Here is a 26,127-nt window from a genome sequence, read left to right as displayed (position 1 = left end):
GCACTTTATTTTGTCAAAGGAGAGGTTCTTTTCCCCTTGAATTGTAAGTACAAAAAAGTGTTTTTAATCTTAGTGAAAATCCTTATTAATTCACATTTAAGATAATCTGATGTTGATTTGTCAAATTTAATTACAGCTTCCGGTAACACTTGAAGTCTACTGCTTTTGCTTCAAAATTGTAATATGAAAATGCAAATCGAATGATAATTTGAAAGGGAGTGGGCATTTTAGGAACACTCAGAGACAAGTCCTGTGGAAATGAGGTTACTGATGCAGTTTGCGATTTTCTCTTCTTGAAGCACTTTGAACAAATTAGATTTATGTCCTGCAGGATTACATGCTTCTGTAAGATTTTGAATGGATGTGTATACATATGTTTTGTGTTTTTTTTAAACTGGTAAGTAGAAAAAAAAGAATAATGGTGTGATAAAATGAAGGTCCTTGTTCATATTAAGTAAAGAACAACTGATAATCCATTCCACATTGTGAAAAGTATTTAGCTATTTTCTCCTTTTTACTTTTAGGCTCTCCAGGCAGCAAGACAACTTTTGTTACAGCAACAAACAAGTGGACTGAAGTCTCCTAAGAGCAGTGATAAACAGAGGCCACTGCAGGTTAGTAAAGCATGCTCATCCTTGAGATTTGATTTTAATGATATTCAAAACAATAATGATAGAAGTGCAAAGCGCATTAGATTTATATAAGCAATTAGAGCATTTGAACATATTGGTAATATTAGCTCCAAAAGAGAAGTCATGGGATCTTTGCAAAGAGGATTTGCAAATACTATTTGCATTGATTTCTAAATGTTTCCGAGTTCATGACCTGCAAAAAGTTACATAGGAATGGTAATATAGGCATGAAATATTTTGTATAAATTGTAATAGCATTTCCTTCACTAATAAGTTAAAATGTGAAAATTAAAGCAAAGTCACGGCGCAATGTCTTGGAAGGAAACAAAACAGTCTTAGGCAACCCTCTGCAGTAGAATCCAAATAAGAAATGCGGAATTCCTCCTTGATTGAAAAAAATAATTCTGGGAGTTTGCGGAGGATCTGTCACTCTTGCTGCAGTTATAAGACCATGTTCTGGTGCTTGTTGGCCTTGCTGGCTCTATTGGTCCTGAGAAACTGAAATATGATTTCGTGCGAAAGGAAGCTGTTGCTGCATGAACATAACCTTTGTGGTTGTGTATAGTCTCCTTAAGCAACATGTAAGGGACATTTTCCTGGGGGAAATTTTTTGAAGTATATTCTCAACTTGTCTAGTTGATAGTACGTGGAGTTGGACAGACATATCCCACATTGATTCTCAGAGCTTTTGAAAAAATAAGCAATATAGTCTCCAGGAACGTTTGTTTTATCTATGTGTGTGTCTAATAAGGCAAGCTTTACTGTTGGTCCAGTGGTTATTTTGTGTAGCTTTTTAAAACTCTTTCTGTGGCTGGTCTGTTTTCAACTGTGTGTATTCAGAGAATCTAGTGTCTAACTCTTACTTGATGGTGCTCTCAAACTTAGCTTCTGTTTAAGACAATTACAGGCTACTGATCCAAATGAGCTCTTTCAGGTAAGAAATCTCTTCTTACCTAAAAAATAAATTCATGGACAAAGCTGAGATGAAAACACATTTTTAGGCACAACGTCTTTTGTTGCAGGAGGAGAAAGATTGAAAGAACAAGGAACTCAACAGAATCTCAGGGCCACTTCTCTGTAATTAGTGTAAGAGAAAAAATTGTTTTGTGGAAATGTTCAGAATTTATCATTCTTTTAGAAATTTTCTCTTTAAACTAATTCCGTAGTGTTTGGTTTTCATTAATGAGGAATCCTGGGGGCGCTTCTTATCAGCCATTTTTCTGTCCTGGTTATGATAGTGAGTATGGCATTACCATAGTCTCCTGAACTCCGTGAGACTCTCTGGGTCTTCAGAGAACAGGGAAATTACACACAGCAGCAGGCACTGAAAATGCAGATGCAGCGTGGACCTCTAGTGTGGATTCAGGGTGGAGGCTCACTTTCCTCTGAGTGTGCAAAATTGATTTTGATGTTGACATCATCAATCAAGAATTGAAAGGAAGTTATTGTTTTGAAAGTCAGATAATACTATTACCTAATTTATATTTTATATTTCTCCAGAACATAGAGGATTTGCTGTTGCCTCTTTTCACTTTGAAGTTCGGTCAATGGATGCTTCTTTCTTTCTGGGTATCAGGGTGTCTATGGAACCAACGGCTTGGCTATAGTTTTTTGTTGTTTCTGTTTTAAACTATAAAACAATATTTGATATTTTGATTAACTAAAGTAAATATGATTTTGTTTAAATGTAAAATGTAATATTTGAGGCTCTGAATTGAGAATTTTTTAATGTGTCATCTTTTACATAAATCAATTCTGAGCAAAAATTCTCAATTTCCTTGATTGAGAATGAGAGATTGATATTTTAAGAAAATCATAAATTCTCCTTAGTGACTGTAGCTGCTAAACATATGGTGCCTCTCCTTGTGTCTACCATGTTTATGTTTTGTGAGCATGTTAATCTGAACACTGCTCCATTGTATAAATGATAAGGCCACAGCCCTTTAGTATCATAAAGCTGCAATAGGACCATGCTAAAATGTCACAGGAATAAGAAGTCATTTTTATGAATGAGAAATTAGAAATAATGAAGACTTACTTCCCTCCAAAATTATGCACTGTAATTAATACAATGGGAAATACAAACCGACATTTTAATATTTCATGGTACTTGATAAGCTTAGCAGTTGTAGACATAAAGAGATTGTATTGTAAGTCTAATCAAAACCAAGCTGTGTTTCACACTAGCTTATACATATGTTTTTAAACAGAGATATTAGTCTATGCTTATCCTGGTCTCTGCAAATATTATTAAGATGAATTGTATTTGTTTTCAAAACTGGAATGTATTTGCTAGAAGTTTTAATCATGTGACATGAAATTAATATTTTAAAGTGTTTTTATATGTCTCTGTCATAGTTTAATTTTATTTCTAATAACTCAGACTTTAGCAAAAATTTTTCATATAGTTGGTATGTATTGTATTTTAAATTTCTGAAGGTAACTGAAAATGCTCAGCAACACTCACAGGGTGCAATATTTGATGGTCATAGGCAGCAGTTCCATCCATGTCACACATATCTTAGGGGACCAGAGAAGATGGATACTTTATTGAGTTTTTTGTTTTCAAATTTTTGAACAGATGTTTTATAAAGTCTGAAATAAAGTACAGGTCTGATAGGGATTCTTTGATAGCTCAGGTCGCAAAAGTAATGCACAGTTACTTGTCTTTAAGTCTTCAGAGGTGTGGCCTGATTCTAAGTATGGAGTGATAGTTACTGTCAGAGCAGCACATATATTCTGCTCCTGTTCATTTACATTTTTCCATTTCTGTGATGCAGATGACACACATATTAGCGTGTGTACTAAAAAAGGAAATAGTCTATGACGCCTGACAAGCTTCATTACCAAAATTTGTCATGACCTCAGTTTCCCTTACAAGTATCTGAATTTTTATGTCTAGAATGTTTGCATATTCTATTCCCTATATGATGCACCAATTAAATAGGTCCAGGCAGTAAACATATCAGTAAATGAGGTACTAACAAAATAACTTACAAATACTGGAACGCAAAGGTCAGCTGACCTTCACTTGAACCTCACCACAGGATTTTTCTCTACATTTTTACTATATCCAAGAAAATACTGTGGTCAAACAGCAGAAGATCACCTCTTACTTACATGTGCTTTATTTGTTTTTACTACCAGCATTGCCTACACATGACATACTTATTGTGATCCATACTGAGGAAACTTAGACAAGAAAAATATTTAATGCTTTCAATTTCCTGAAACTAAGTTGTACATCAAGAACAATAAAACACACACACACACACATACACACACACACACACACATACACACATACACAGCATGTAGGCATGCATACTTCCAATCTGATGTTTAATTTTTTGGTAAAATGCATTATCAATAATCTAGCCTATGGCGTTTATACTTAATTTAGTTTAGATGTGAAAATTTGTCACATTGTTGTTCTTGTTACATGTACAACCATGAGACAGACTTATGGTTCTCCAACAGCTGTGCAGTGCAGAAGTGTAAATTTAAGGTAAATGCTTTACTACCTCAGATGGACATTAGCTTACAGCATGGTAATCACTCCTTCACTGCCGGTTCATACCTCATATAAAATATTTGTGTTTGGTAGGTGATGAAGGTTACAAATTTTTTTATAATTATATCTAAAGAAGGGCTAGTGTAGAGTTGAAAGAAAAAGTGGATTAAGCAGAAGAGTCTTTTTCTGACTGCCAAAAAACATTATTACATAAAATTGAAGAAGTCAATTGACATCCTAATAGTAAAGACACTGGGAAAGTTGGCTAAATGTAAAATGTCATGATTAAGGATATGTTTTGTTGCTTATTCTGAAGATATTGAAAGGAGTTTTGAGCTTCTGAGTTTTTTAACCTGCTCATTTCAAGGACCAAAGCTTCTGCTTACTAACAGAACACAGGCAGAAAATGATTTGGAATCAAATAATTAAATCTCATGTGTTGAGAAATTATTGTTCCAAGAAAATGCTGCCAAACATCCAAGGACCTTTGACTGGAAATAATACTATAAGTTGCACAGTCACTACACAAAAAATTATATTCTTCTGCATATAATTTACATTCTATATTTAAGTGTTATGACACAGCACAATTTAACATTGTTATCACTTCAATCAAAAAATGGTTTAAAAATTAACATCAGCAGCAAAAAAGGGGGCATTCTGTAACCAATTACTCAGAAATTCATGCCCTATATCAAATATCAAGACTAAAGTAGATGTTATGATTTTAAAATCGACAATATGCCAAGGGGGAAATACTAACTTCTATGGGATGAGAACTAATATGCCTAAGTATTCTTTAGAAAAGGCAAAATTCCATCTATGCATTAAAAATGAAATTAAACAACTTAAACATTAGTTCTAGTTGTAAGAATTTGGCACATTTTCCATTTAAACAATATTGTGTGAAAATTTTTATATAGATTTAAGGAGAACAATCCATTGTGATAAAGATAAGATAAAAAAGAAATATAAGCAAATTTTCATTGCTACATTTTCCTTTCTACACACTATTCAATAGCTAGATACCTTGTATATTAATCATGAAATAACAAAAGGCTTAGTTTACATGTACAATATAGGCAATGTCTTCTGTTATTTTGATTTTCATTCTACAACAAAACATTTCTTAAAGGTAACATGAAGAGGCACGTCTAAATTAAAACCATACTTTAACTAGCATGATGTTTCCTCTGCTGGACAGCTGCTTGAAACTGACCTCCTATTGAAAAATATCAGGAGTATCTAGCCTTTCATTTTGAAGTACATTTGTGTGGAAATCTTCACCTAAGTCAACTCTTGGAGTTACACTAGATTCCAGGACCATGCTATCTAATCCACATCTAGCGTATATTTATTACAGTATAGTTTTTGCCACTCAGCCAGAACTTTCCACTATTTTCCAACTGTTCTAATGAGCTGAAAACAGTATACAAGTTAGAAAAAGCTACTGTGAACATGTAGGGAGTAGTGGAGAGTGTCCTCTGTTACAGGCGACGATGGCTTGTGTGCCTCACATTAATGGAGTATAACTAGGTAATGTTTTTCTCTACTACTAGACTGCCCTGTTGCAGGAAGGGCAGTCTAGCTAACACTGATTTAGTTGACCGTAATACTAATGATTAGTGTTGATTCAATGGAACAGGAGCTAGACTCAGCTCACGGACAGGCCACCAGGAATACCTTTGAGAGATTATTAGAATAAGTTAGCCTCTGGGCTTGCTTGTGAGGAATTGTATCGATTTCATTTATTAAAGTGGAAAGACCCACCCTAAAAGTGGGTAGTGCCATCCTTTGGGTTAGAAAAGGTATATACACACTAGCATTGCTGTTCTCAGCTTCCCTTATTTCCAACAACATGACTATCCTCCTCAGCCTTGTGTTTTCACTTCCATAATGAGCTATGACCTCAAACTGAACAAAAATAAATACTTCTCCCTTAATCTGTGTTTGTCAGAGTTCTTTATCACAGCAAGAAGGAAAGTAACCAGCATAGGAACCGTGACTTTTCTGCTCAAGTCCAGCGCCTGATTCACTCCCTACAAGAAAGACTTCAGATGCTGTGTGGTGAAGCCATTCTTGCAGAGGTGATTGGCATCTGTGAGTCTGAAATTGAGAAAAGAGAAGGAACCTTCATTCATTCAGTAAGGCTGAGTGATTGCTTTGTTGACACTCTTCAGGGATGTAGGATGCAGTTCAAGTTGAGTTAAGACCTAATCCAAAATACTAGATTTTGAGCCAGAGTGGTGGATATGGGGTAAAATTTGAAAGGAAGAAACTTAAATCAGCATTTTAAAAAAGGAAATTGTCAATTCAGGTTGCCTGGTCAGGGAAGAGCTGACAAAAGCCTTCTAAGTTGGGTATACAGAAAATGAAGGTTGGACTTGGGACTGTAGCTCTGTGGTCAAGAGTTAGCCTGGCATATGCAAGACCTACGCCTACCACTGCACACATATATGTGCACACACATACACACACACACAATTGTTAGCTTTAACAAAAGGAAACTCAATAACTAGATAAAGTAAAGGAAGGGTATTTTTGATGGAGCACATTTTAATAAATATAATCAAAGATGTAGAAAGAGACCTGTAGAGCACTATGAGACCAGCTCAACAGTGGAAGTATATAGGAATTTCTGAATAGATTAGAGATACTGAAACAAAAATAATAAGAGTGTATTAAAGGGCTTATCTCAGTTACTTATTATGACTATGACAAATGCCTAAAAAAATAACTGAATTGGGGCTGGAGAGAAGACTCGGAGATTGAAACTGAAACCATGCTTGGTATCAGTATACCTTCAAGTATATTGAGCCACCTTCAACTCCAAATCCAGGAGATCCACCCCTTTCCTATAATATACACGTCATCATCATCATCATCATCATCATCATCATCATAATGCCAAAAGATTAAAGAAACAAGTGACTGAGTTGCAGTAAGCTATGCTTGGCTCACAATTTTAGAGAGCAAACCCACATCTACTTAGCCCCATATCCTTGGTCAGAGCATCATGGTTCCAGAAGTGCATTGCAAAGGAAGTTTATTTACATTATGGCTATGTAGAAAGTATTTAACAAAGGGGCCGGGGGTATAATCAAGCAAAGGAAAGGACAGAGGAAAATAGAAGAGTCAACTTGGAACTTGAGTTACTAAGAGAGGTCAGGGGAAAACGAATTTTGTAAAGACAGGGTTTGTCTAGTGCATAAAACTCTGGGTACAAAGCCCAGAACAATTGTGTTTAAACACTATTTAGTTAATTAGATGTTGGTGTTTTAGTCCACCATTTTTTATTGTAGTTAATTCCTGGGATCAGCAAGACAATTGCAATGGACAATAGTGAATGAGGACATCATACTTTCAAGTTAATGTTCACAAAAAAAATGGAGAATTAATAAAATGCACTGTTACGTCTCATTTTGCTGCAAAAGAAAAATTATATAGCATAAATTAAATGTGGAAAAAATTACTTAGTTGGAGGTCAGGTTTTCTGCTTTCTTAACCACCCAGGTACCTCTTCCTTTCTGTTATCTGTTAGGATTTTAAGTATATATTCCCTGGACTTCTCTACGTTAACTAAAGTGAAAGCAAGAAAAGAATAAAACACTCATATTGTTATGGGACCTCTCCATAGGATTTAAGACTTAGACTTTGAATTTTATCTTAAGATATTTCGAAGTGTTGTAAAAGCTCAACTGCATGACAGTGTGGCGAACAGTCTGAGTACATGATTAAAGACAAAAAGCAAAATTATTTAGAACTTCACTTCCATTTAAGGCTGTTTCCTCTGTGGATTCTATTCTTATCTATCAGTCTGTGTTCTGCACTGCACTTAAGTTTCCTAAATACCATCCTGCTACTTTGCTTTCTCTGCTGAATTCTCTCTTTTTATACCATGCGTTCACAACGTAATCTTGTCTGTTTCTTTGATCTCATATGAAGGAAGGAGAAATTTTACATTTAATTCTAACTTGAACTTAAAGGATATTCTAGTCATAATTTTATCCATAAATGATAAAAGTGTGTTGATTTTTATAGTCAAGTGTCCAGTGTTTCCTTCTTATTTTATTTTACTCAAAGATTTTCCTTCACGTTATTCAAATTGTAGTTATAGTGTAAAAGCAAAACTGTTCTTGATTCTCTCTGTGACTTAGAAGAATCTAGAACCTAAATAAGCTTTATAAGACTATAAATGTACTCCTACTTAAATTTATAATACTTACAAATCACTAGATTGGTATGATCATTTCCCAAGCCCTCTGTTAAATCACCCCAAAACATTAAAATGAATATCTGTGCTATTATTTCTCAGGACAATTATATTAATGATCAATTCTTCTAAATGTATCTTTTATTCTATTAATTATGTCTGTTTTAGTAATACTGGATATGGTAGCACAGCATTGAAGAGATCAAACAAATGGGTAATAAATTGTTTTTTTAAAAGTATTTAAATCACTCTAATGTGAAAATTATATAAGCTCATTATGAGAATGTAGCTTGAGTTGTTGGTTAAATTATGGCTGGACACTAAAGTACTTTTCCCAAAAGTGCTTGATAAATGTTAATAAATTGTTGCGATAGAGCGGGTTGTTGTTTTTTTGTTTGTTTGTTTGTTTTTTGTTTTTTGTTTTTTTGTTTTGTTTTTTAATGAAAAGGCTGCTCTTTGGTTAGATAACAACTAAACCACTGATGAGAAGTCATCATAGCAGATCCTTGACATTCATGAGGTATCCATCCTGAGATCTTCAGGAACTGGGAAAGCCAAGACATTTTTATTTCAGGACCTCCTGGTGAGGGTGTGCAGCCTTCCTTCCAAACACAGTTCTCCACCTCAGCGAGAGCACTCTGATTCTTTGCAAGGTGTAACACAACAGCTTTACAATGGTCCAGAGAACTTTCCACATTGTTCATCTCAGTCTTCTAAAAAAAAAATCCAAAATGATATGCATATCATAGGTTTAACTGAATCATGGATTCAATGTAGAATTGTAGAGGGCATTAGTGACAGTACATGCAATGGTATGGAGGATTTAGGTCATCTGTGTGAGAGACCAGCAGACTAGACCATCCAGCCTCTAGGCACACCTGAATGTGTCATGGCTGGAGGAATTTTACAAGAATGAGACACAGGAACTCTGGAAGCATAGGCACATAATGAGATGGATCCTCAGCAGCTGGGAATGTTGAGGTTCTGATCTATTAGATCTTAACAATTTATCATCTGTTTCAAACAGCGAATGCAAACAAGCAAGTCCCTTGTACTATCTTTATTAATATATTATATAGAGTTAAGAGTCTCCATTACCTTTCTCTGTTCTTTAGTATAAATATCAGCCGGCTTTCATACATTATCGGAGGATCTTAGTAATTTCCTGACTTGTCTTTAGGATACAGAGAAGGGAGTAGCTTAAGAAAAAAGAGACCTCACAGAAGGGCAATGTGAGTGGAGCCTTTGTTTCCCTAACCACCAGTTACTGACTAGTTTTGCCCCAGGGTTAGTCTTTGAGGACTTAATCCTTTCAGATAGAAAGCTTCTGTCTCAGATTCAGATTTCAGCTAAAGGTCTGCAATCACATCCAGCTGTGACTAACCACAGATAGGATTTTATTTTATTTTATTTTTCAGGTTTTGTTATTTGGCCATGTCTATTTATATCGTTTTATTTGCAACCCACGTAGAACCTGCTGCTTAGCGAGTGGTTAAGCATTTGAATAACACAAGGTTCCTTTGCACACTGTATAAATTCTTACACTTAGAAAGCTAACACTTGCCTTCGCTGTAAAAGCTGCCAACTTGACATCCTCCACCGCTGGTGCCACGCACATTATCAAGTGACAAACCAAGGAACACAGCGAACGTTACAGTGCGCTGACATGAGCAAAATCTGTTGTATCGCAGAGAGATTAAATTAAATTCTTAGACCACGCCTGCAAAAACATGGGAAAAAAATTCACAACTGATAGATTTTTATCTACACTCGTTCCTCTTCCTCCAGAACAATCACGGAGTAGACATTTAAAACATTAGTTCATAATGTGACTGCGCCAAATCAAAGTTTTCCTCAAGCTCTTTGTCATGGAGGGGCTTCCCTTTATTTCTTGGCTCTCAATTTCCACCGTCAATCCCTGAGATAACTTCCCTAAAGAGTGTTGGAGAACATTTAGGACAATGGTCTTCAAACCTAAGAAATGGTTGAAATCCTTTTTTTTTTTTTTTTTAAACGGAAGCCTGTCCCAGCTCAGTTTCCTGACTTAACGTCGGGGTGGAGTGGGGGTGGGGTTAGTTTAAAATCAAGATGCCTACAAGTTTCCAGTAAATGCCTGAGTACTTGGTCCAAAGCTTAGTGTAGAAACATGAACTCCCTTTCTCTCTTGAATGGGAAAATGTTTCTCTGTAATCAAAATTATTGAACTTGAATTCTAGTAATATCCTATGTCAGAAATACTATCTTTTGTTTATCTTTGGTTTCTGTTTCGTCTTTGTCACGTAGCCCAGACTGGCTTTGAACTTGCTATCTAGCCAACAATGATTTGAACCCTGACCCTCCTCCTTTAACCACCCAGATATTAGCCTTGCAGGCCTGTGCCACTGTGCTTGTTCTTTTGTGGTACCTATGCTAGGTAACACTACAAAATGAGCTACAGCCCAGGATTGCTTTCTCACCAGACAAAAATAGGCTGAACCTCTTGTATTGCAGGTTGCCTCCTGATTCAACATCACTGTTCATTTTGCTTATTCTATGCATTTCTATTTTTTTTAATGTGAGCTAAAGATAAAGTAGCCCCCTTAAGCTTCTTGACATGCCACTCTCTAACATATTGTCTCAAAATCATTTCTGACAGTAGTATCAGATTCTTCTTTGTACTGATATAATATTACACATAAAATTATCAATGATAAATGTGTTTCCTATTACATACATACATACGTACATACATACATACATACGTACATACATACATACATGCAGCATAGTGGCCCCAACTGATATCCATTATCCCTGGTAAGCTTGCATTTGATATAGAAACTCTCGGTTAAAAAACTCTTCATTTCTTCAAAAAATGTGGTCTGCCCTCGTTATCTATTCCTGTTTTATATCTATGACCTAAGCAGAGACATCAAAAGGCTTCTTCTGGTGCTTCAAATTTTCATTCATGTCTCCATGCAACTGACCTAGTCCTGCAACTTTTAAATATCTGTTGGTCACTAAGCTATGAAGTTTCTCCGAAGCTATGAAGTTCTCACCCCACCAACACACACACACACACACACACACACACACACACACACACACCTTCTTTCTTGTACATTATTTTTGTTTGCATGCTGCTATAAGCTCCTTAACTGCTATAAGCTCCTTAAGAGCAAGGCTGCCTTGTTCATCTTTCACTTTCCAGCACTTGTAGCGCCTGAATGGAGGTTCTACGTAAATATATGGGGCCTAGACTGCGCCCATACATAAAGCTGTCAAGTCGCTCTTTTCTCAGAGGTTCCAGTTGTATCTTTTCAACTGTCTACTGAAGCATCTCAGCTCAGGTTAACAGGTTTCCAACTCAGATCATCCCCTGTCATGCTCAGTGTTTCTATCAGCCTTTCCTGATCTTATCCTATAGGCTCTAACCATTAATCCCTTCTAAGCTGATGGTATCATGCCCTCTGCTATGATGATGTGAAAATTCCCCACTCTAATCTCTCAGCACACGACGCAGGGCATTTGATGAACTGTCATAGACATGACACACAGCTTAATCCTGAACTGTTGTCCAAGCTATTATTTGTATGTTTACAAATATTTGTATTTTACATGCTATATACTTTGCAAGGTACCAGGAACTATATGCATTAACATCTGTTTTACTTCCTTACCTGACTCTCCACCAGCTTGGAAGATCATTGCCATGACCTAGATCCCAAAGGCTTTCACATCTTCCTTAGCCTTATTTCCTAGGATCTCCATTCTTCATTCGCACACACATCTGTCTCCAGAACATGTGTCATAATTTTCATCATTGTACATATTCAAATTGCCATGATAGATTATACCAAGTTTTAGTATAGAAACTTGACATCTTTTTCAATTTGTTGCCATATTCTAAAGTCCCTTGGAGGTAAGAGACTGTATTTTGTTCATGCTTAAAATTGCACCCAAACACAACAGTTAATGCATGGTGAATGCTGAATAAACCTAGAGTACTTGAAATAAATTACATATCTAGGCCATCTTTTCGCTATCAAAATAAGTTCAGGCTATCCCATTCATCCAATGAAGCAAGTACAAAAGTAGACTGGCAAGCTGCCTGGCTCCCCTGAGATAATCGGCTCTGGTCACAGTGGCCAGCCTCCTCGCATATCACTAATAGATTTTTGTCTTGGTTCCATTAGGCAATCTGTTCTTAAAATAGCACCTCTAAGGATTGGCTTCCCTGATGAGCTAGTATACAATATGCTTATTTGACAACAACAATTGATTGTTTCTTCTTAATCATTATGTAAATATTTTCCTTTCTAACTCTATCTTCTGGCTGTGAAGTTTCAAGTCACCTGAGTAATTTGCTTTCAGTAAGCCCTTTACTTCCTATTTCTAATGCAATACACTGCTTCATCTGTTAGCACTACCTGGGTTTCCATCCTTACTAAGTTCCAAGAAAACTTTAATATGATATTAAAAGTAAGACAGTCTGCTTAATAAAACAACATTGGACATTTATACAAAGGCACATAATAGGATTCTTCAAATGTTAAGAACTTGTATATACTCTCAACATGATCTGTCACCCTATAGTTTATGATTTAATTATTAACTTTTTAATCAATGACTTTGAGTATTTCTAATGAAGCACTATCTACATTTTCTGTAAAGACATTAGCTGCTCTAGCTAGAAATACAGTCTGCAGTGAAGCTGACAGGCAGTGAAGAGCTGGCTCAGTCCAGAGCCAATTAGCACAGGTTCTGAAGAATAGCAGGGGGCCAAGAGTTCATCACTGTGCTCTGGTTCCGTGAGGCTTCTGTCTTCATGGTCACAGGAAGACTACCTGTCCTACTGTATCATGCCATGGTCCAGGCAGAGAGAATAAGAAGGCAGTGAGAAAAGATGAAGCTCACCGAAGAGATGGACAGATGGCTCTGCCCCCTTTTATTAACAAACTTTCTTAGAAGCCACTGGCCTGAAACGGTGTCTGTGAACACCTGTCATTCTAGCAGTCCATCGAACTGATTATCTTTTCTATAATAATAAAACTATAATGTTATTTGAACATATTGATTACTTTTCCAAAGTATATAATTATTTTATAATGAGAAATGTATTTCGTATGTACAATGAAAAAACAGTAAGATGTCTACATAGTCTGCTGTGTTTGTGCCTCATCTTTTTCTTTTCTTTTCTTTCTTGTTCTTTTTTTCAATTTTTATTTTTTAAATAATTTGTTCACATTACATCCGATTGTTATCCCCTCATTCGAATTTTCCCTTTCCCACCCTCCCTCTTTCTCTCCCCTAGTCCTTTAACAGTTGGAGTTTTTAAAGAAGAGAAAGAGAGAAAATTAGATTATGGGATAGATACCCAGAAGTTTATGTACAAACTATTTACCAAACTAACTAGTACTTGAGTTATGTAAAGGGAAAAAAAGATATAAGTTGAAATACTTCAGTGACATGGGGTATTACTGTTTGAGATTTATTTAAACACACGCGCATACGCACACACACACACACATATACATGTATTAATGGGATTGAAGTTTAGTGAGTTTTCAGGGATTTAGCTTCAGTAATTTTTATCATAATTTAAAAAACCAATTAGACACACAGTATGTGCTCAGAACGTAAAGTTCCTTCCTCTAGAAGTACCTCCCAAATGTGTGCATGCTAGTGTAGTGTCCTGATGGAGCTTAAGGGAGCAGTAAGACAAACACTCGGTGGTGGTGTAAATTGTCATGGAACCTGAGCATTAAACAAGGAAGGACAGAAGAAGCTTTTCTGTTTTGGTAATCACATTAAATATCATTGGAAAACTGAAAGTCTTAACCCAACTATCCACATGATGAGAGACACATTCCATGAGTATCCCATGGTACCCCATGCAGTGTGTATTGTTAGCAGGTATAGGAGGAAAAGAGAAATCCATGCAACATACAACTGGTAACTCAGGCCTGCCCCAAACCTTCTGAAAGATGGGGTTCCTGCCAAGTTCTAGCTTGCAAGAGCTTTGTTCCTGTTGTCTGTCATTTGATTCCCGTACCAACCACAAGTTGGTTGGCACTGTCCCTGTTGCCCTCCAGAACTCTGAGAACCAGAATGTTTAAGTTTACCAAGAACCCATGACTCAATTTTAGTTGTATGACTACAGAGCATCTTAACCATGACATCCTTTTCAGGAGTATATTTGTAATAAGAATTATCCTAGCTGAATCTCATGTGGGCAAGGCAGGAGGACCAGAAAGTAAGATGTATGTCCTGTGATGAGTGTTATCCCACCCTGGAGGGAGGAAGACAGGACACTGCGTCATATAAAAAGCCTGTCTGATCAAGCCAGCATTTGTGTTCTGAGCCTTCCTTCATCTATGGCATCAGTGAGACAAAGGAGTTAGCCACTTTCCAAATATGTATTGCATGCTTTCAAGTAATTATTGAGACTGAAATTAAAATGCACTTAGTCCATCTTCTTTATTAAATTCATGGGTATGTCCTAGAAATGCAGGGGTATGACAGGCTCTACATCAAATTGTGAAAACAGCATAAGCCAAACATTCATGTGTACATTTAATAAGTGTTGATGAAATCTATTTCATCACTTCATTGATTTCTTCTGAAAAAGATGTCCCTCTTGCTCCTTCCCTACAGCCCTCTCTCTTTCTGTTGTCTTCCGTCTCTACTCCTTTAATTGCACAGGAAAAACACAATTAAAACTCAACCCATTCCTTAATTTCCTTTCAGGCACCATTTTGGTACAACTTTTTCAAATACTAAAACATCAAACTCAGTCCATGAAATACAAGAACATGCAAATGTAGATGTCCACAAGACTCTTGCATGGTTTCTGATTAGGTTGCGCTTTATCTTTGGGGACAACAGAACATGTTGAAAGCAAGGTGCACTATATTCAGATTTCTCATGGAGAATTCATGAAGCGTACTTAATTCTGGAATGTACATTCCCAACACTAAAGGGTCAAAATGCATTAACCCATGCCATGCTAGGACAAAGTATTAAAATAAGCACCTGGTCTAGAGTGAATTGATGGTGAATAATGTACTTAAAGAGATAAATAAACAGTAACTTAATCTAATCCATGTGGATTTATTTACTACTTCCATTCAATAATTTCCCACACTACCAAACTCAGGTGGAGTTAGCTCTCTCTCTCTCTCTCTCTCTCTCTCTCTCTCTCTCTCTCTCTCTCTCTCTCTCTTTCTCTCTTTCTCTCTCTCTTTCTCTCTCTCTCCCCTCTCACCTTCACATATTTAGTTTGTTTTTAACAAAATACATTTATTCAGTGAAATTAAGTTCAGGAGTAATGTAGAAATAAATTAGAAAGTCTACTCTGCAGATATGATAAAAAAAATTACCTTACTTTAATAGCAAAACATCAGACATAAATAAAACAGCATAGTGGCATACTGAACAATTTACAACATTTCCATGTATCCAAATCACATCACCATCAGCCTACCAAGAAAATCAGATTACTAGAAATGATCATAATGATGGGAAATGATGGACAGATCTGGGCCCAGGGGCCCTGCTCAAACTATGGCACCAGCCAAGGACAATACATGCAGTAAACTTCAAACCCCTACCCAGATCTAGCCAATGGACAGGATATTCTCCACAGTTGACTGGAGAGTGGGGTATGACTTTCACACATACTCTGGTGCCTCATATTTGACCACATCCCCTGCATGGGGAGTCCTGGCAACACTCAGAGAAAGGATGGCAGCCTACCAAGAAGAGACTTGATACCCTATGAGCATATATATAGAGAAGAGGTCCCCCTCAGTCACAGTCATAGAGGAGGGGAGTCAGGGGAAAATGGGAGGGAGGGAGAAATGGGACGATACAAGGGATGGGATAACAATTGAGATGTAATATGAATAAATTAATAAAATTTATTTTTAAAAAAAGATTACATGCCCCTGACACCCAGGACCAAGGGGAATTCAAAGATGTTCTTCTCCTCGGGGAGCTGACACTCTGGCTAGATAAAATTCATGATAATAACTATTCTTTCAAGCCATTTTAAACAAAACTTAGAGTTTAAGGGATTCAAAATCTTCTTGACAGTTACGGCTTTTAAAACATGTTCTGTGAAGTAAATTGGGTTCTTCTCTTCTGTGTTTAGTGAGTCAGCCATCACTTACAGAAGGAAGAAAATAAGGTTTTCAGAGTTCTGTGTCCCGATGGTTCCTTTGTGCTTTTCTAAAATTCCTTTGCACTGAAGTCTAGAATCTGCAGTTATTGAAGTGATAACACAAACTTGAGGAAAGAAAATCTTGTGAAAGACACGGAGAAAAGAGCCTATCGCCAAAATTCTTTATCTGGACAGAAAAGCAGAGGAAAGGAAAGGGTGGAAAGGTACTTTACTGTTATATTTATAGTAAAGAGATCAAATTCCCCATTTTAATATGAGATAAATCAGAACACTTGGCTAGACTCTCATTATTGAAAGAGTTGGTGTATTTTTTGAAGAATATTTACAACTCTTATGAGTTCTGTGTTTAAAAGCAGAGGTCCCCTTTTGTCAGAGGTCTAGGGGAGGGGAATAAAATGAAAGAGGCGGGGAGGGTGGGAAAGAGGAGATACAAATGAAGGGATAACAATTGGGATGTAATCTGAATAAATTATAATAATTTTAAAAGATTATAAAAATATTTATTTATTTTAGTGCGTGTGTATGTGTGTGTTCTCCATATATGCAGCTTACCAAAGAAGCCAGAAGGGGGCGTCAGACTTCCTGTATCTGGAGTTACAAGCATTTGTGAGGCACATAATGTCTACGCGACATGAACTTGGGATTTATGGAAGAGCAACAAGTGCTCTTAATTGCTGAGACATCTCTTTAGCCCCTATAGGTTATTTTACATATGCAAATTAACCATTGTGGTTTTGCAAAAATAATTCTAGCCATACAAAAAACTGTAAGGACTTGAATTTTATGTGGTATATTATATGTATAAGCCCTACACTCACTATGGGACAGCCAATGTTACACAATCAATTCCAGGCAAGCCTAGCTATGTTATGATACTATATCCAGATAGGGAGAAGATGAATGGAGATTTGAAATTTACCTCATCTTCAAATTCCATTCATAATTCCAATAGATTTCCATCCGGTTAGTATCTTTTACACTGATGGTGCTTGGATGTGTGTGTGTTCCATCTTGTGGCATCTTCATGGCAGTCTACAAGTGAATGATTTTTGTGGGTTTTTTATTATAATTGTATTAATTTATTCAGTTTACAACTCAATTGTTATTCCATCACTTGTATCTTCCCATTCTTCCTTCCTGCTTTCACTCTATTTCCTTCCCCTAGGTCTCAGATGAAGGGGGACCTCCTCCCCCACTATATGGTCCTAGGCTATCAAGTCTCTTCTTGGTAGCCTGCTTATTCTTTCTTTGAATGCCATCAGGCCTCTCCACCAAGGAAAGGTGGTCAAATATGGGGTACCAGAGTTTGTGTCAGAGTCAGTCTCCACTCTCCACATAACTGTGGAGAATGTCCTGTCCATTGGGTAGCTGAGTAGGAGTTCGATGTTTACTACTTGTATTGTCCTTGGTTAGTACAAGGATGTCCTCACATCTATCCCAATCTCCTGTCTTAAATATAAGATTCATTTTTAGGCTGGCACTCAGTGCTGGACCATGGGCATGCCAGTCACTTGGCATTACCCCATTCATGTTGTACAGTGAAGGGAAGGGTCCAAACATAGAAAAGCTTTGGGTTCAGGTCAGAGTCGCCATTACTGACTGCACGATATACTTTCTATTCCTGTCAATCATGAATATTTGATTCCAACTCTGATTCTAAAATGTTATTGTCTGTTTATTTTTAGCAAAATAAGGTGCTGTCTCTACTGTGCTAAAAAGCTTTTTTTTTTTTTTTTTTTTTTTTTTTTTAACATGTCAAAAGTTTTAACTATAATAATGAGCTAGCCTTTTCCTTCCTACTAAATTTCAGGCTCATTTGTTCAGGCTAACGCACTCCACTGCTAAATGAAATTTGTTGTTGGAACATTACAGAGTGTACACTGTCACCCATATGAATATAGTTTCATCCCATTATGTCCCAGGTGCCCCATGACACACCAGCTTATCTGTTTAGAGTGCTTTCTCTGTGTGCTCAATTATATAGGTAAGAATTTTAATGAAGAAAAATAAAATAAGGAATATTTAGAAATATAATTATATAGAGGTCAGAACTGTGAAAATTGCTTTTCTCACAATCACTATAACTTAGCTTTATTGCCTAAATTATATAGTAATAAAAATTATTTTTATACTCCTAGAGTAAGTAGCCTAGGTTCTTGGTAAGAAATTGCAATATTTTCTCTAAGAAGAATCAGCTCTCTTATACATGGTGGTGATTTATTAAACACTGGTTTTCTAGAACATTTGCAGTCATATTTTAGCTACTGTGACAAGAAAAAATATAGGAAAAACAAACAAACAAACCTTGATGCTGTTTATTTAAAGCCTACTATTAATTCAGTCAACATCTCTGAGTCTCGGGAACGAGGCTTGAGTACCCAGACCTTTTCTGGACAGATGTGTGAAAGCTTTCTCCTCAGTAGTGTCCTCTGCTTGGGGGCAGTTTCTAAACAGCCATGATAGCGCATCCAAAGTGTCAGCTCCTGTTAACTGGCTTAGTAGTTGCTATAATCTTACAGGAGCTCTTACAAAAGTAAGATGTGAGAATTCCACAGTTTACTACTCACCTCTTCAGAGGTTAAAAGAATATACACAGACTTGCTTTGTTTCTGCAGTTCATTACTAAGCATGCGCTCATTCATTTCTCAGGAAATAAATAATTTCCTTAGGAAGCACTAAAGCTCTACCTTCATATCCTATTCATGACAGCAGATTAAAGGGGTGCAGGTCTGTTGACAGGCTACAGGGGTATCTTAAAGCCCACAAGCTAGAGGCAAGCTCAGTGATTTAAACAGATGAATTGGGAGAAAGAGCAGCTGCCATAAACTGACTTCCTTTCATGGTTCTGTGTGTGTAGTTGAATGCACAGGGAAACAAACTGGATCCTTAAAATGATTAACCTTGTGCTTTTTAAATTTTGAAATGTGTTTGTTAAAATGTTAGTGGAATCTCTCAAAGTTATTCAAAAGCCTCTACAATGGCATATATTACGGTGTTTTTGGCGATGTTCTGAAGTTTTTTCCTCTCTGTTTGTTAACAACTCATTTGCTGTAGAGTATCTAGTTACAGTCCCAATAGAATTTTTCAAATTCATTTTTATTGTTCTAGTAAATACTTTTATGGAAACAAAATGCATCCTACTTGAAGGAAAATGTATAGAATAAACAATTCACTAAAGATGCAAAATACATAATTGATATTCGTGTGTGATACTATGCATATTCTTAGTTAATAGTAACCAAATGAACAGTACACATGATTTCTGAATAGATTCTTTCTACTTTGCAAAAGCCAGTAAATACTTAATAAGTGAGATATCTTCAGACATGAAATGAATTAAATACCCGTTCCGACTAGTGAGATGTGCTCCGTCCTGCAGCTGCCTCAAAGTAAGAACAGGTGTAGAAGACAGATTATGCAAATGCTCATATTAATGTAATTGTCAAATTGGCGTGTTTACCATTGTGCTTTTAAAGAGTAGACTGCATTCCTATTTTAAATGTAAATTAGCTTCTTTCTTGAGAGCAGCTATTGGGTAATGAAACTTGGTCCTGCTTTTGAAATGTGTAATTTCTAGTAGATTATTTAGCACAGTTCCAATATTTGACCTTTCCTCCAGTAAACTCTTTCATATATTACAAACGATAATGCTGTGGGCTTTCATGGCATACATGCCACGATGAATGTGTGAGAGTTTGAGGAGATTCTGTCACAGGACTGCGATTGTCTTTTCTGCACCATACCTAGGATGTGATGATTCGTCTCTGTTCTTTTGTGTTCACCTCAGTTGTCTTTTCGAATATATAAACTTTTCACAAATACAGTCTTTGGCAAAACTACATTGCATAATAATTCTGAATAATGGAATCTAGTTACTTTGATCAGGATGGCATTCTTAAATGTTAGTTTGAATGTCGTAAACCATGTTTTGTGACTATAGAGGAATAATTTCCTGTTGATTCAATGGTGTGTCTTTGTAACGAGTTCATACTGCCCAATTTTTACTCAGAGTTTAGATACTACTCTCGAAAAGATCTTTTGCTCTTCCTCTCCTTCCCTCCCTCCCTCCCGTCATCTCTCTCTTTCCCTCTCTCTCTCTCTCTCTCTCCCTTCCTCTCTCTCTCTCCCTCTCTCCCTCCCTCTCTCTGTCTTCTTCTCCTTCTCTCTCTCTCTGTCTCTCTCCCTCCCTCTCTCTCTCTCTCTCTCTCTCTCTCTCTCTCTCTCTGTCTCTCTCTCTCTCTCTCTCTCTCTCTCTCTCTCTCTCTCTGTCTCTCTCTCTCTCTCTCTCTCTCTCTCTCTCTCTCTCTCTCTCTCTCTCTCTCTCTCTTCTCACATCCTGGTCTTTTGGGGTCCTTCAGTGGTGAGCACTGTGTCTCACTCTCTCCAGATGGATGACTATGGCTAGAGAAAATGAAGACTGAAGCACCCAGCGCTAAAGTTATGGGTCTTGCATTCCTCGTGTCCCACTTTTTTCTTTTTTTCATTTTCCTCCTCTAATGGAATCATGATCCTGAAGCATTCATTTCTTTATTTTTGTTTGCTAATGCATATTCAGAGCTCACTGTGTTTACCTGGCTGTGTGCTTTTTTTATGCTTTTTCATTTCACACAACAAGATGCCGAAGCTAAGAAAGGCTAAATTGCCTCACCTAAGGTCATGTAGCTGACGGTTGAGCTGTGTTGTAAATTCAAGTCAGTGTACTACAAACCGTGTGCCTCTTAACCTTTCATCTCTGATCATAACAGCTTCTTTACTGCCCTCCATTGGTTTCATTTTAGAAGAAAACATACCAAGTAAGGATGGCAAAGCACATATTAATTACAACTAGCACCTTGCCCTAGCATCCTTACGGATTCTAGCTGTTTTGATTTGAGGTGTGGTTCTTTTTTTTTTTTTTTTTTTAATTGTTTCTTTGTCAGTTTCACATCATGCACCGCAATTCCACTCACCTCCCTCTCCCATCACAGCAGCCTTCACCCTTGCAACCTCCCCTCCAACAGAAAGAAAAAAAAAATCTCTTTGTGGAAGCTGTAGTGTGTCACAGTTTGTCCACACTTTCTACTTGCAAACGTTCATTGCAATGACTCATTGGTCTGGTACGAGGCCTCTGGCTTCTGCTGCTCCATCAGTATTGGAACCTCACTGGGACATCCTGTTCCCACCCTGTATGATAGAGATCCTGGAGTTTTGGATCTGCAGGACCATGAACTGTAGCAGTTCATCAGTGGAGTAGATGTTGGGGTGGGCCAATTAAAGGCCTGGATCCGGGCCTGAAAGGTATCTGAGTTGGTCAGCCCACCATCTCTCCTGTTTTCATGCCTTGTGAATCAGCTCACCCTCAACCCTCACAACCAAGCCAGCTCTGTCGTGCTGCCCAGGCAAGGTGCAGGGCCCGCTCTTCTGTGTCTTTCCCTCCACCACCGCCCAGCAGACAAGACATATGGCAGACTCTCCTGTGCTCAAGCCCACAGGGCTGGCTTACCTGAGTACCGTACATCCTGGGTCAGCTCTACTTTGCTGCCTAGGTGAGGTGCGGGAGTTGCTTTCCCATGCTCAGGCCCCAGGCCTGTTTGCCCACACCCCTGCTATTACCAGGGTCAGGTCTATTGTGCTGCCCAGGTGAGTACTAGAGCTGCTGAGGAGCAACAAGTTTTCCTGTTCTCATAATCCCAGGGCCAAGCATCCCACCTGACACAGCTATTGGGGGTCACGTGGGAAGCAGGGTTTCTCCCTTATCCATATCACTACATAGGAGATGAGTGATAGGACCAGGTCTCCCATACTGTATGCTTGGGACAGGCTTACCTGCAACGCCTGCAATGTGTAAGCCACTTGCCTGAGCACTACAGTTGACTAGGGCGTGGGTTCAGATTTCCTTCTCTCATGCCTCTAGAGCCAGTTCTCCCAAGATGCCCAGATGCGGTGCGGGGCCAGTTCTGCACAGCCCTCAGACATCAACATGTCTCTGAACGATAGCCCAGACCAGGCATGTACGCCTGGCCTTTAATGGTCACAGACCCCTGCTGCTGCAGGGCCATGAACCCAGACATGACCCCAGTGGCAGCACGGACAGCTCACCCCACCATGGTCCCAGGTACCATCACCAGCTCCTCACATCCGGCTGGTCCTCGCTATTCTTGAGTCTCCACTTCTGCAGCTCTTCATCCTGCCTACCTCCTTCTGTTTTTCTTTCTCTTCCATTTCTCCACCATGCACTTGTTCCCCTCAGTGGCACCTGGAGTCTCTGGGTGTCTGGGGGTTGTCTCCGGAGTGGTCTCAGGAGTGCTGCACCTCACTTGTTTATTATGGCACCGGGCATTGGTCATCTCAGGCATGGTCTGCCCTCCCAGGGCTGCACAACACTGAACTGGTGGACATCTCAGGTTCTTGTACTCTCTGCCTTGCTCCCCATCCTGGGAGCCCGTCCAAACCTGCCTGACACTGGACTGGTAGTCTTCTCAGGCTTACGTATTTGAGGGAATGTCAGGCTACCAATCATTTAGATGTTCATAGGTCAGAGCACTGAATGTAGACATAGGCTCTCTCCTCTCTGCCACCTACTGATGCCCATGTGACCCAGAAGCCACACCTACAATGCCTCTGTGGTTCTTGAGGGAAGAGATACACGAAGAGCCTCAATGAACACTCTCATTTGAAGGGGCCAGTGGATTGATGGGGCTATCGATGTTCTGTTGTTGCCTGCGCTGCTGCATCAACCCAACCTGCTGAGGATGACATTAAGTTGCAATGGGACTTGGTAATGAAGAGAGATGTTATCCAGGAATGTTGATGTTGCCAGTGCTCTTTTAATATGAAAGAAATGAGTGGCAGAGACAGACTTCTACTGAGGTTCTCTTAGTGAGATGAGAGACTTTGCGGCAAATGATGAGAGATAGTCTTTTGGAAAGAATGGTTCCCTTTAAATCCTCAGTCCCTCCAGTTTGGTTGTTTGGTTGCTTTGGTTTTGGTTTGGTTTGGTTTTGTTCCCCTCTACTTCTTCAGAAAAATGGAGAAAAGACTGATGGGGACCAAATCAAAGAGATTTGGTTCACGACACACACTTGTGCAGGTACAACTTCCAGTGTCTAGTCCTCATCAGAGAGACGGTCATTTACCCAGTATTGGCAAGGAAAGAGCTGTAGCTGAGGCCAACAGCAGGCACAAAGCTGCTGCTTCCTTCCAGCAAGGTTCAGTGTAGGAGCAGCAATGGCCTTCAGTGCCCCCCATGCATCCCTAGGGGTGACCATGATGTAAGCTGCCCCCTATATAGGCAAGCATGTAGTAAAAGAGGATCTGGCATGCTCTGGGTTGAAAACATTAGTAGTATGACACAGAGTTTTGTTTTGGTATCTAATCGACATAGCAACACATCTTTATAGTTCTTTTCTTGAATCACATCCCAACCTTCAAGGAGAAGCTATGGAAAGAGCATCAGATGGTGATTGCAGAAGAGGCCTCCCCCAGTCAGTGGTCTCCACGATCTCTAGGGTTGGTGCCTCTGTGAAAGAGAAATACTCTGGAAGGTGAAGCAGTGACCGCTCCATTCACCCCACTCCTCACTGACTTTGAGGGTCCTGATTAGGTTAGAGATAAATGCATTTCATAAGTACATTGAATAAGAGTTTATTTCTGGTTTGCTGCTCGGGATGTCTCCATAAGTCCAGCTACAGAAGAAATAAGAAACAATTCACATCTCTATATTTCCTTTTAAAGTGCTTTTGTAATGGGAAAAAATCTCTGAAACAAGCTAGATGCTGGACAATAAGTCAAACCAATGGCATTCATTTCTTTTGCATATTAAGTTATTTTTACTTATATTGTTTTGTAGTAACTTTATATTGAGCCTCCAATATTACTATGCAAAGTGAAATTCAAACAATTTCACATACAGGGATTTGCTTAAAATATTAAGTATCTACTTTCAGTTCTTGTTCATATGAACCCTATATTCCTACATTCTTGAATAATGAGTCAAGGGTGATTTTACACAAAATATCTTTATTTTAAAAACTCAGAATTGAGTCTTACTTAAAGATTGGAATCTGATGTAATGTGTTATGCCAGCCACCCCAGAAGCCATTTCAATAGAGTCTGTACCCTGGCATTGGTGTTTTAGAAATCATTGCATGCAAATGTGGTCGAATATCTGTACCATGTCTCTGAATCCTAACCAGGCATTTTCCATTAGATGTAGTCTGAAAATCACATTAAGAAAAATATATCATCTGTGAAATTATGTTCTGAATGCCCCAAATAGCAAAGGAAGGGACCATGTTCAGTTAAATTTAGTTTGAAGTGTTCCCTATTATGTATCCAAACTTCAAAATACTTCTTTCACCCCCTTTAGAGCTGTTATAAAATTGAGCAGAGGTCATATTTACATTTGTCTTATTTACCTTATCACAAAATTTTCTTGAAAATCCATCAGAACTCCTTTTTATATTGTATGCAAATGTCTTTAGGAAATTTCATACAATGTACAATGAGCATATATCCATAAAGTATATAAAATTTTAAAAAACTAAATAATTGTTAACATCTTTAAAATTTTTAGCTTTTTCTAGGTAATATACACTTTAAGATTATTTTTGTGCCTCTAATCGCAATCAAATTGAAATAATTAGAACTTTATTACTTGGTTCCCCTCAAGTCCTTAGAATTTTCTAAGAAGAAATATAGTACATAATTTAGTATGTGAAGGTAGATATATGTACATATGAAATCATGTGTGTGTAAGTATGGGTAGAACATGCCCTTGCATGCGGATGGAGCACTGAGAGCCAATCTTAGGAGTCAATTTGCATCTTCTACCTTGTTTTGAGGCTGTGTCTCTTTCTAATGTGTCTCTGTTTAATGTGAGTTTTCAGATGACTTTCCTAAGCCCATCTCCATCACCTCCGCAGGAGTGCAGGAGTCACAGTTGCACACTATGGCATCTAGACTTTTACCTGAGTTCAGGCGATCTGAGTGCAGGTTGTCAGACTTGCTTGGTAAGCACAGCGCCTACTGAGATTCCCTCCTACTCCCATTTTTATGATTAGAATTTTAATATTACACTAATTGGAGTCTCAATATCTGAGAGATATGTTTAGGCTTTATTTATTCTTCAAGGCAAAACATATATGCATTGGATAACTGACACGTGTTTAATAGTGAGAAAGTCAAAGGGCATAGAATAAAGGACTTAGCTTTACATGAACACGCTGAAGGTCTTCTTCTGTTTTCTTCTCACTCCTAGAGGTTTCTACAACCCTGTCTTCAATACAACTCTTTTCTCTGAATTTGTTGGCCTCTGGGACTCCCTAAGTGTGTGAGGCGACATTAAACTCCTCCATGTTATTTACATTGGGAATTCTTAATGCCCACGGTCTCCACTTACCTCACACTCAGTGTTATATGGTCCGTCTACTATCAGCGAGGTCAAAGGTCTCTATGTTGACCTTCCAGATAAGGATCTGTGTTCTGCTCCTCTCCGCGCTCTGTGCATACATCTCTTGGAGATTACAGGTTCCTTGTAGATTTGTTTCCAGTTTCTCTACATACATTTAGAGCAAATGTTTCTACTTGATTTTATAGTTCAGTTCTTGGTAAATAATGTGTAATA

At 38.0% G+C, this 26,127-nt stretch overlaps 1 protein-coding gene and 1 non-coding gene across 9 annotated transcripts in view; one reads left to right on the top strand and one right to left on the bottom strand.

Annotated features, from left to right (window-relative positions):
• Positions 1-26,127, top strand: part of Foxp2 (forkhead box P2) — a 461,746-nt gene that overhangs the window by 311,387 nt on the left and 124,232 nt on the right. For all 8 annotated transcript variants that reach the window (XM_051151910.1, XM_051151912.1, XM_051151911.1 and 5 more), the window contains exon 3: positions 525-614. In XM_051151910.1, the coding sequence (XP_051007867.1) occupies positions 525-614 (90 nt within the window). The remainder of the gene's footprint in view (positions 1-524; positions 615-26,127) is intronic.
• LOC127194918 (small nucleolar RNA SNORA17) lies at positions 23,003-23,130 on the bottom strand. Its single transcript, XR_007831310.1, has one exon. It is a non-coding gene; the product is annotated as a small nucleolar RNA SNORA17 (small nucleolar RNA).

Source organism: Acomys russatus, chromosome 10 (genome assembly GCF_903995435.1).
Source record: "Acomys russatus chromosome 10, mAcoRus1.1, whole genome shotgun sequence".
In the NCBI taxonomy this organism is placed as follows: Eukaryota; Metazoa; Chordata; class Mammalia; order Rodentia; family Muridae; genus Acomys; species Acomys russatus.
This window is presented reverse-complemented; position numbering and strand designations above follow the sequence as displayed.